This window comes from Homalodisca vitripennis, chromosome 2, assembly GCF_021130785.1.
Source record: "Homalodisca vitripennis isolate AUS2020 chromosome 2, UT_GWSS_2.1, whole genome shotgun sequence".
NCBI lineage: Eukaryota > Metazoa > Arthropoda > Insecta > Hemiptera > Cicadellidae > Homalodisca > Homalodisca vitripennis.
The window spans coordinates 7,906,613-7,919,498 of NC_060208.1; the positions used below are offsets into that span (position 1 = coordinate 7,906,613).

Sequence of the window (12,886 nt, forward strand, 5' to 3'; positions counted from 1 at the left end):
AAAAGTTGTTTGGATGTTTACATCTTTAAACTGAAATATATCCCATATATCTACAGTCAGATATTAAGGCCTTAAAATTATTTGAAATTTAATACTATTCTTATGGGTAAAAGCCAAGATTGCCGCCATTACACTTTGCTCGTCAAGTTGGGATCATGATCGCCAATTGTTGATATAACAAACATAAGTTTATATAAGGTTTGATATGAAGGTTTCTGTTAATATCGTGTTTTTGCACGCAACATCGAATAAAAACGTTTATGTGATGGTCTGTATCTCGAAAACTGATGTTTCAATGATTTTTAGAGAGTTTCCACCAAAACAGGTTTGTAGAGAAGTGTACAAAACTATAAAAGTTACCAATAAAGTTATTTTGAGTCGTAATAGTTTTGTACTGCTTTTTTAAAATGTCTTTCTCCAAAACGATTACTCAATTTTATTTTCGACATTTCATAAATGCCAAACCTCATTATAATAAATAGTTTTATCTGTGAGAATCCTTATGACCCTATTGTATGAATGGATCCCACTTATCAATGTAAATGGTTAAATTTTTGCTTTAAAATTAGTTTCAAACCTTCATTAAGATTATAAAAAATATGTACCGGCAGCCCAAAAAAGATGATCGTGAGGATGGCATATAAATAATACCTTACTCATGAAACTCTCTACTACCAACTACTGTTATGTCAATTTAGATTTAAAAGTTCTATACTTTCTGCAAAATCTTCCCCTTTCGCAAAGTGTAACGGTAAGCCTATTACGTCTTATCACTACGTAGTTAGGCCATCTACCCTCGATGGACTGAATCACGTCTTCTAGTTCTGCGAGACTCAGAAGGATGTGAGTAAAATGGGTCACTTTCCCGAGCGTTCCCAGCCGCTGCACACACACAATGGACTCTCTCTAGGAAGACAAGGCTGTTGTTAAAATATTACATAATTTATTTCCAGGGGTATAGTTCCATTGACCGTTTATAATTGTATAGAAAGAATTGAAGTGACAGAATTTCAGTATAATATGTAAGGTTTCAAGGTGGTCTAAGGGGTAATGATTGCGGTTGGAAGCTATTATGGTTTCAAAAAATACTTATATGAACATCTCTATTTAATGAATTAAACCGACGTTTGTAGCGTACATACAAAACTTGGCTACTGTAAGAATACGAGATGGTTTTAATTGTTTCCTTATTATCGGTAATACATTTTTCCTCTTCGGTAAATTGAAAACGTTCGTAAGGGTCTTCAGTTGTAGCACTGTCACGTTGGTTTCACGGTTCATACCGCGTCGAAAAATTGCTAAAGCAAATAAAGTTTTAAACCATTCTACGGTAGTTTTAAAGTTCAACGTTCAGAAGCGGAGAAACACAATCTCCAGCGGATATGTGAGCCGTAAGCCACAGGAAATCGTCATGCCGTAGTCTAAAGTGGCAAACGGATCAATTATTAGAAATATGAATTAATCACTAGACTGGTGTACGTCTGGATCGGATTCTAGGCAACTTCTTAGACTTTTGTCTCCTCTCAATGGTCTCCAGATTCATTGCAGCGTTTTTATCTAGCCTTTGTTAATGTCTCGTTAGGCAGTTGATATTATCACACTCCTAACGAACAGAATTGCAATAATTATGGGCGGCTTACAAATGTGGACCCTAGTATTATCTAGCTTATACGAATCAGTAGCTGCAGACAAAAAAAGATATGACTGACCTCGTATTTTCTACAAGCTTCTTAATGGTCTTCATTTTTTTTAGTAATTGCTTGCCCATGTTTAGCACAGGCAGACGATTTCGCATTCTCTTCAAAAGAACAAAAAAGTACCTGAAGAATGCTCCCCTTTACAGATTGCAATAGCCGTAAATTTGTCGCGACTTTACCAATTATATGCCTAATAGTCCTTTGTCGTTTATAAATATGTTGCTTAAATTATTGAATGTGACTTATTCCAGCTTTTAACCTCTCAGCCAACTTCGAATTCTAAAAGCCCACTACCTAGCTCAAATTAGCTCTATCGTTACCCATTCATACATTTCATGTTATTTATAATTTATATATTGTTATATCTATTGCTTTTGGATCAATATTAAATAATATTACATGGGACGGATGTTGATAAATAATTAAATATACAGCTTCGATAGTCCTATATCCAACCTCTAAGTTGTGATTTCCATAGGGTGAACAATAATGAATGTAGTGGAGACATATTGTTCACACTAAATATAAATACTGACCAATGTTATTTACTATTTTAATGTAATTTTGCAGATGGACGGCACAGAGTGGCTGCTGCTTCTGTTTCTTGTATGCCTGGCTCACAGTTATGCTCAAAACACCACATCCACATCAGAAGAACCGTCAGGTAAGCGATAAATGTCATACTATAACTTTGTTAATACGTTATCATCATTACTCTTGAAGTTTGTAATAATCACTGGAACAGAACGTAACAAATGCAACTACGATTATGTAGATTTTCTTTACAAAATCAGCCTATTTTGATACCAGTTCCTGAACAACGTTGTATGAAATTGACACTTCTATTTTTTATATCCTCAGAAGTCCGGATTCTGAGTGAACCTCTGACAAAGCTGGTTTCTCATCACGATCATAGCAGAGACCCTTGCGCGGTGCGATTAGAGTCAGCCCTCAACACGATATCTACAAGGCGATCTTCCTCTGGTACTTCTCACACACTAGATCTTGCAGGTGAGTCAGCCCGGAAAACAGTTTATCACATCTCTCATATATTTAAAAGTACAAAATTGAAAATGTAATAGAGTAATGAGATACTTTAGGGATATTAGATAATAAAATTATTCTGTGCAATTAACAATTTTATTTCAGACCAAAGTTGTTCTATTATTTACAATAATACTCCTGATAAATAAGCTCCAAGACATGGTACTTTGTTACTTGTAGTTATTAATTCCGTACTTTGAATAAAGTTATCTTACCGATCAGGTATTTTAATTTCTTTATTTTCTTTAATCGAACATACCAATGGAGTGCAATTAACCTTTATTAAAGATGGTGATGGCACATCTTCAGATGCATCTTCCTTGGCGAGAGTTTCAATTTGATCTTTGCGTTGACCATTAACCATCATTCACCATCACTAAGGTTACTGAACTCTTAAACAAATAAGGAAATCCTTGTCACAATCTTATACCTATTACCGGCCTTTACTACACTGAATTTTCGTAAGTAATCATTCATATAAAGGAATAATGTGTGAAATCGTGTTTTTTTTTGGGGGGGGAAGGGGGGTACAAATATAAGAATTCTATCACTGACGTTTGTGTTGTAGTGCACAGTTTAATACGGTGCCTTGCGATATCCCCAAAGATATCAGGAGAACGTTTATCAAAGGATAAGAGCTTGTTAAAGTCACAAACCTTAGTATGATAAATTGCAATACAATAAGACTTTTTCAGTAAAGTCCAGAAAACACTGCTCGTCGATTCAGCATTAGTAGATTACAGCAAAGAGAGGTAAAAAGATACAGCTTTAGTTGGTTATTAGTATTATCTTTTATTGTATTAATTACACAAGTGATGTCTCATCCCATGCTATAAAATGAGACACGGTGAATGTGAGCCCTCAATTGAGTTTATTTTACAATTATAGAATGAAAATTATGTTATCGTGGCTGGTTACATACTATTCCTTAAATGGACAGCAAGAATTCCCTATTTGAATTTTTATATGTATTAAAACTCAAGGTTATGACAGTGCTTACCTCTGAAGACAAACAATTAGAACACACAAGAAAATAAATCTAGCGGTCAATCACAATACTTTATCATAATAAAGTTCAGTCTCTTTTTATCGGGTTATGTATATTCCAATCTAAGAAAATGTAATTTGGACTAGAAACGGCTGAGTGGTAACGTTTAATATGGTAACCATAGTCTAATATAGTGGTTTGGTAGTACCACGTACATTTAACGTTACTTTACTCCACTGCAAGTAAAATAAAACAATTACTACAAGTGGTCTTACTGTTACTTAAACTCCTTTGGTGTCTAGGGTACGCTCTGCATCAGCCTCTGCGGACGGCACCCTACGAGATGTACGTCACAGACATGAGGGTTAGGATGCCCACAAAGCCTAGCCACTGGGCTAGGGTCGACAACTGCCGCTTCGACCCCGTACAGTCCACGCTGCAGACTCGACTTTACTTCAAGGATCTCTCAATAACAGGTCTGAATTTTAAAGATTTGAAGCGTAAAGATGTAAAAAGCTTAAACCAATCAAAAGTTTTCTGTGGATTTTGTCATATGACTGGGTAATAAAGTCAGTCTTCAACTGGTAGAAATGAAATTTCTACTTGAGCATTTTGGAAATCTCAATTAAGATAACTTTTCAAGTATTATCAAGTAGTTTAACTAAGAACTATTCAATACAAGCAATATGTATCAGCAATTTTTGTTCGAATGTTGGATTTCCCCCCCAGTTTACCTTCCTTTTATTGCAACATCTATTATGCTGTCTCAGACTTAATTCTTGGAATCTGGAGTCATGTTCGTCTGAAAAGATCCAAAGAAAGTCGCTGACGAAGAAGCTCAAAACGAACATGTGCATTGTTCCGACATCAGAGACACAAAGACTACAAGATGCAATAATATAGTCTAGTCTAGGTGAAGTGGCAATCTCACTGTCTCATCAGGTGCACAGTTGAGTGCACTTCGATGTTTTTTGATACTATATCTAGGCGGAGCAACCTAATTTTTCTACATACGTATGTTTTTGTTATTAATGTTACCTATTACTGACTACTGTGGTAGTGCTGAAAATGATTAGCAATAGCATATCCTCTCATTGACCTTTCTAATCAGATACATATTTTATTGTGAATTCCCAGACCTTTCATTTCTACAGACTGACGCTATGCTAAATTCAACTAATTTTAAATAAACAGTCTTAATTTTCCACTGTCAAGTTCATACATACTGGGTTAATAAACCGGCCCGACGGAGTATCGAACAACCCGACATAACGTAACTAGAGTCTTTACTGAACCGGCTGTAACTTTATCCGGACAAATTAAACTTAGATATACTTTGAACTTTTGAACCCAAAGTGAATAGAGTTATTCCTTGGACTATGTACCAAGTTTCAAGTCTCTATTAACTTTCTGTCAAGAGTTATTGGACATATGATCAGACAGATAACGACACTATTGTAAGCTATTACAAGACATATTTACAATTATTTCTCATCACGATGGCAGAAGAAAAACAAAATCACATGTAGTCTAATAGCTATCAACATTCTTTTCAAATGGTCGTTCCTCAGTCTAAATAATGATTCATTTACATAATCCAAAGTAGGCTTTGATGTTTAAACCAGGAAATAATATGTATGATGGTTATCTTTTTAATGGCATTTTGATTTCATCGATACACCCCTAGACATAATGTAATACTAAGGATTATTTCTTATCCGTTATTAGAATGCTGAACTGCTATAGGTTCAAGACTACAGAGATACATGCTTTACCTTTATGAACTTGTATCATCTCAACTATAGATAAACCGCTTACAAAAAGACACTAGGCAATTTTAGTTCACGCACGGTGGGGTAAATACCCCTCCGTCACGGTGATGCCACCCTCTCCCAGTATCCCCACCACTGTTCATCACTTGCCCGCTTGCTCTATCCCCTGACCCGTCCACTGCCACTTAGCGACGAACCAAAATGGAAGCTCCCTGGCTTCATCAATCTGTCCAATTAATATTTACGCTTGTATAGGTCTATACACGAAAATAGAATATAGTTAGAGTACGTAAGTAGCTGCAGTGTAAACAAAATGGCGCGAGCAAGACACGATCCACGCAGCTGATAAAACAGAGACGAGGAGAAGCTTGTCCCACTCCCCACCACTGGAGGGAGGCTCCTCCTGCGCGTGGCTGCTCAGATATTTGCTTCAGCGCAGGTTTCTTTGCGAGCGGTTCATCTATAGTTGTCTTATTTCACTTCTTTACTCGGTGGTTTATTTTTGTGTAGAGAAAAAAGAGCATTAAAGTGAAGATTATTGATTCAGAAACTATTATATTTATCCAGGGGCCGTGAAGCTGTACAATGAGGCCAACACGCTGCTCAACCCGAAGATCTCGACTCCGGCTGAGAAATGCAGGATGATGATCCGTCTACGGCGAGCTGGGGTTGGATTTACAGTGATCCCTCAACGTAGCAAGGTCGGGGGCTTGGCAGTCAGTACGACGGCCACGTTCCTGGACCCGCAGTTCGTCAGCGTACACGCGTACGGATGTGATCATCCGGATCTAATGGAGCGGAAACTGCACGTAAGCGTTGTTCAGATCTAACCAATAGAACACCAGACTCTCGATTATCCGATGTTTTCGATATCGGATTTATGTTTGGATTCAGAAACCTCTATGGTAAATAAGCAGTACCAGTGGAAGTCAAACAATTTCAATAAAACATTGCAACAAAATTTTATGATGCACATCATTACAATATTAAAGAAACATTTGATCTCAAACAGCACTTCTTGCATTTCTTAGTTTTTTAATAATACATGCCACTTATTGAGAATAGATAACTGGTTTGTGATTTAAAAACTGTTAAAACTATAATGTACTGCAACAAGTGCTAAACATCTATCTTATGAAAAAATAAAGCAAAAAAGAATAGTTAATTAAAATTATAAAACAGGAATATTTTTATGTAGACATGCAAGCTCTTTTTTTATTTCACATGTGTGTTTCGTTAAATATATTTTTAGATTTGTGTTTTTCATTGCCCACCCATCCTTTCCTCGGGGAAGTAACATATTTTGAGACGTGCAGTATTTATTGTAGGTTTATATAATCAGCAGAAATCATTAAAGTAAAATAATTGAATTGTTTCCACTACAAAACATTTTTTATGTTTACTAACACTTAATTATATATATATATATATATATATATATATATATATTTATATATATATATATTATATATATATATATATATATAAATATATAAAATATATTTATATTTAAAATAATTTTTACTATACATGATTATGCTTACCATTGTCCAGAGGTGTGCACTGTGCAGGACAGAAATATGGGCATAGAACATAACAGACTCCACAACATTTTACATCAGTATATTTTGTAGGTTTTAAGAAAAAGAGATCGACTTCACATCGCTGGTATAGAGATTACAATATCTAGATTAGAAAAAACTAATTACTTGACCACATAACCTAGTTTTTATACTATTTGTAACGCTTTATGTTTGTTATGTTTCTTCAAATTGTATTAATTTTTAAAATTAATAAGAGATCCTTTCATAATATTGCACCTCTTACGAATTAGGTGCAGTCTTGGAATTCTGCCTTTATCATCAAACTATTAAGTTTAAAAATACTATGGTGTCTTCTGACGTTCTCGTGTCTTCTTAACGGTAGGATCGTGAACAGCCAGTGTACGCAATTTGATGTGGTTCGCGTACGTGCCACCAGAGATGCAACCATCGCTCTCCATCTCCCCCCCCTAATCCTTTGCCATCCTCACCCCCATTAACCTTTGGCATCCTGCAAAATTTAGAAGCGTCCCACAGTGTCAGGTAGTCGTAGATATTCAGACGGTTTCAAAATCAAGGATTATATACACCAATACAAACCTCGTCATAACTCTGTTTCATTTTCAGGATGACGACGAACTGGACATGGGACAAGAAATGGAAGACGTGTTTCTTCGAGGGGTCCAGCCTCTCCTGACCACCTATCTAGAAAAACATCTACATCCAGCACTAAGAGATACACTCATGGTCAACATGGGCTACAGTGTTTCCTACGGGCGGTAGAGTATATGGACCCTGAGGAAGTGCCAGTTGTAGTCTATTATTCTTGATTATACGAACATATAATCAAGGATAATACGAATACATTCGTATAAATAATCAAGGGTATTATCTAATCAGCGATCAGGTTTGAAAATGTGACCGTTTTTTTTCAAACATCTCTAAAGTTGGAGTTAAATACGTACTTTAAAAGTACACGAAACAATCTAAATTGCATCAGCCTTGGTAAACAGTCGATATTTTAATACTGATAAAACTAAAGCTGGATTATTACAGTGTAATGAATAATTCGTTCATTTATAAGGCTAGTAAATAACCCACTAAATAGTATTTTTATTTAGTAATTATTTATTTAACTTATTAAATATTGTAATTAGTGTTATATATTATCGTTAATGTATATTTAGTATGTAATCTATATGGACTCGGCTTGTGATGTTTGCAAAACACGAAATAGACTAATTGTTTATAATATATTGTAATTTTATATTTTATATTAGTGACAAATTATTTTGTTTTGAAATGTCCAACACATCTTTAACAATCCTGTATCTGTGTACCTATTTATGTATTGCAATGAAATCTTTGTTACTTGGATGTCGGAAATCCAACTCCAGTTTATAAAATAACCACTTATTCAGATATTTCTTTTATCTTGTCTGGTCACAGCGTTCTTTGGTTATACCTGCCACTTTTATTTTGTTGGCCGGTGCTCGAGCCAGTGGCGGTACTGAAGGAGCTAAACTCTTTGTAGCTTCGCTGGTCAAGTCTAATGTTGGGAAGAACGGGTCTTTGGAATTATTCGGCTCATTCGGATCTGATCACTGAAATGAACCGGTTCATGAGCCGAATCTTCAGACCACTGACATCACTCACTCCGCCTGCTCGATCAGATCATACAATAAACCAATTAAAAATAATTAATTTAGTAAATTATTTAATCTTGATGCAACCAATTATATTAGTTAAAATAATCAATTTTGCTTTTATTATTAAAAGTATTATGTAAAAAATTAATTTCATTGATTTTCTTCCATGAAACGTGAAATACAATAGTTTTCAACGAGGTGTAACTGTCTTCCAAAATAAATTCTGATTTTAAACAGTTTTGTTCTGACTGGAGGAGATCACTCAGATCATAAAGAACTACGAGAATCGAAGAACTGGCTGGCGACTCTCAGCTCACGTGTCGCGAAGCGATGTTTCGTTCAATCTGGAGTCGGCTCACCAAATAACCCGGCTCATTTCATCACATAATCTGACGAATCACAGATCATTTCGTGACCCGGATCAATGAGCCGGTTCGCTCATGGTCTGCAAACCACTAGTCAAGTCTATCAGTTCTGGAAACTAATCTCCTGTTCTGAAACCTTTTCTTGATGTGAGTTCTGTTGTCATTACCCAGTTTTCTCTAGTTCTAGTTCGCAAAACACTGTGAAAGGATAAACAAAGTAATAAAATGCCGTGATTTGATATAATACTGAACTCTAGGTTCGTTTTTTATGTCTTTGACCTTGCATCACCGACCTTCTTTACTCCGTGTTACCAATCGTTTCCACGGACGAAAAATATTTGGTACTAGACAAACAAATAAAACCTTAAATTGGTTTTATCGGTTTTCGACGTCATAACCTGTTTATAAATAATATCAGTAACGCAGTATCTTGGTTTTTTTTAAATATTATTTTACGAAGTTCGTATTTCGCTTCACTAGTTCTGCTGCGTTTATATTTCTCATACTTAAAACGTATTAAAAATAACTTTGAGGCAAGAATGTTTGTGTGGACTAGCATCCTTAACTATCCAAAATAATGTTTTACATTAAATAGAAACAAACCTGCATCTAAACAAAATTTAATAAGAGAAAACCAGAACCTATTTTAATTTAAACAGTTATAAGGTTGTTGTATAAACTATATGCTATACTATACTACTAACTATGGTGACTTGAAATATTAAAATTCCGGTTTGTACCGTAACAATTTTGTGTATTCTATTGACTCTTACCTTTTAAGTCTTATTTTGTAGTTACAGTTATTTTGGTAAAGGCACTCTAATTTGTTTGATCATCAGGACTCTGTGTGCTTACACTAGAAAATATCTAGACCTGTTCTGATATGTTGTTCTACCCTGATTCAACCAAATAGACCGGTTTTGGCAACAACAAAAACTGGGATAGGATGGATGTTGCACAAGCCGTTTCGCTGTGTCCAAAACTACATTGCAGGAAATTTCTTTACAGATACACAGTATCTCCACTTATTTATAGTAAACAATACAATTACTCTTACTTGTAATTTTATCCGGTTGTTTTCTTATTTGCCGTATCATACTGGTAATCTAGAATTCCACTTCATTAACACGTTGTATTAACTGACTTAATTTCAATTTTTTCGAGGCTTAGTCGACACTATTGACAATAGCACTTATTTTTTTAAGTTTGTTGTTGACGATGGGTAGTTTAAAAATAAATAACAGACATATTATGAGCATTCGGCATCATTAAGTTAACAAATATGAATGAGACACGACATTTCAAAAATGTATCACTGCTCTGTTCTTCAGGTAACCAATCCTATGATATAAGGTAATGCACACAAAAATGTGCACATCTAGAACGCATTTGATATGTATATTACACTCTAAATGCATAACAAAAATGTAGGATAAAAATACCTAGCATTTAAATCATAAAATCCTCTAGAACGTAAAACCAACTACAATACAAAATATATGAAACAATGTTTGCACAGTTAGGGAAAATGGCATTCTAAAAATAAAGCCGGGGCAGCGTATATCTTGTACAGAACAAAATTGTGATGGTGGCAGGGGAGAAAATGGCTGAAAATTGGTGTTCTTTCCCATAATTTTAGATTTCTTAACATTTCCATCTTTAAAATTATATTTTTGGGGTTTTTACCTGAAGAAGAAAGCAGATAGCGGTTCTGAAAACGTCCTGCTTAAATTATTGTTTATATTTAAGTTAGGAAAGGAACGTATCCGTAATAGTAATAGCAGTAATGGTAGCCAAATTCCTATCTTTGTATTATTTACTTAGTAAAATAACAAGTTACAATAGATTGTGGAATGCGGTAATGTATTTATCATGTTTCATTTCAGTCAAGGAGTGACTGATCAATGAGAACGCAATAATTATCAGTTGTCGAACTGTAAATAAATAAAATATTTTATCACATTAATTTATTTCTCATTGTGTATAGCCCTTTTTCTTAATACATCATTGTTTTGACGCAAAATTTCATTTGCGTAAATCCCAATATCAACTCTTCAGAGCAATTATTATTTAGCACAAAACTGCTGGACTTGTTGACCTATGTCGGTACTATCTTTAATTGTATCAGTTAGGAAATAAACCATTCACACGGGCAAGGTGTGCGGTTTATTGCAGATAGTTCTGAGGTCCTACACTAGAGCTACGCCACGTAACTTTTATTGTTACCCTTCAAATATTTGCTAGCTGACCTTTAACTCCACAGATGTGGGAGTATGAGGGCTAACTTTTGCAATAAATTTATAGCACTGGATGAGTTATAACTTGTGTAACTAATACAATCAAATGTAGGCCTACTGCGCACAGTCAAATATAATGAACACAACCTTTAACAACGATATTAAACCAGCATAGCAACAGTATGAACTTTCATTATATTTCTAGTTTATGTTTGAAATAAACGTGTTTATTGACAAAATAATTATTTGTTATAATACTTATACCATGACCTCATAACTCGGTTAATTTTGAAAAATATAGAGTTTATACAAATTCTATAAATACTAGCCTACTATAAATAGAGTGATCACAACTTGATCTTAGCTACCTCAGAAGTTAAGATTACTGAGTTGCTATGGAAAGACATATAATAGCTGTACTAAAAACGTTACGAATTCCTGCCAAACTGAACAATTAATATAATAATTTAAAAGCCTGAAAAGCTCAGTAGAAAGAGCATTCCTTGAAAATAATATGTATAAATTCGGCCATTTTAGGAGAGCGGTGAACTTAAGGCCTTTAAAAGTCACATATATTCAATAATTCTCTGGGACTCATTCAACAGTCTTTAGCAAACATTTTTGTGCATAAAAAATGACAATAAAGACCATAAATGGGCAGGCCTAAAGATCACTGTCGCCAGGGTTTTCTTGGCCCGATCATCTTAATAGAACCGCAAATACATCTTGCCGAATTATCTCGATCGGCTTATAATAATGAGCGGGCACCAAGACAAAACACACAAGACATGATCGAGAGTGTGGCATGATATTCGAACACATTCTGACTTAATACTGAATTTACTGTACTAAAACATTGCTTCCATTATTGCATGAGCTGGTTCCATCAAGCTCACTGAATTCGAGAAAAAGCAGGTTTGTGAGGAACACTTACCCTTTTTACAATCCATGTACACACTTGTATTTCTGCTGAAGAAGGTAAAGAAAAGAAATGAGAACCAATTAATTCTCACTGGATTTATCAACCAGGTCTCTGATCAACGCGATTTTATTCATCCTCTTTGTTTATGAAAAGAGTGCTGAAAACAAAATGGCAGGACGAAGGTAAGGGAAGCATTGGTGTTGCTCAGCCGGATATAAGAAATCGCATTTAGCGTCCTCTGCAGTCTAATAGGCAATCTCTTGATGTCAATCAGAAACAGCTCCAAGAAGAATGCCTGAGTGCCCGGTGAGCTTGTGCCAAGACACCCATTTACCAGGCCTCTAGATTTATTGCGATGTATTTTCATTTTTGCCAATCGGTAATAAATGTCACTAGCAACCTATATACAATATTAAATCAGAACCATGATTCGATTCTTACCACGTTTTACAGCAAATCGGTGTGTATATTTTTTATTGTTTCATCTACGCTGTATTTTGACTGATGATCTCTGATCAAAGTAAGGATGAAGTACTCGTTACCTCCGGTGAGTTTACAGTACAGTTCGTTATTCTTTAGCTGGAGATATTTTTCTGAATAGGTTCGGAATTGTTTTACTTTCATCATCTAATAAGGATGTTTTTTACTCTGTATAAGACTATTGCATGTAT

At 35.0% G+C, this 12,886-nt stretch overlaps 1 protein-coding gene across 1 annotated transcript; it reads left to right on the plus strand.

Moving 5' to 3' along the window:
- The first annotated feature begins 2,267 nt into the window (after positions 1–2,267).
- On the plus strand, positions 2,268–8,173 carry LOC124353458. The gene is made up of 5 exons (XM_046803297.1): positions 2,268–2,361; positions 2,559–2,708; positions 4,032–4,205; positions 6,069–6,310; positions 7,670–8,173. The coding sequence occupies exons 1-5, from the start codon at positions 2,268–2,270 to the stop codon at positions 7,823–7,825; spliced, it is 816 nt and encodes a 271-aa protein (XP_046659253.1). The 3' UTR covers positions 7,826–8,173.
- Positions 8,174–12,886: the final 4,713 nt, after the last annotated feature.

Bases quoted from the DNA above. Each gene is read 5' to 3' on its own strand.
- LOC124353458 (XM_046803297.1), top strand. From the start codon at position 2,268: ATGGACGGCACAGAGTGGCTGCTGCTTCTGTTTCTTGTATGCCTGGCT. The intron at 2,362-2,558 runs GTAAGCGATAAA...TTATATCCTCAG, and splicing joins CACATCAGAAGAACCGTCAG to AAGTCCGGATTCTGAGTGAA. The intron at 4,206-6,068 runs GTCTGAATTTTA...ATATTTATCCAG, and splicing joins CAAGGATCTCTCAATAACAG to GGGCCGTGAAGCTGTACAAT.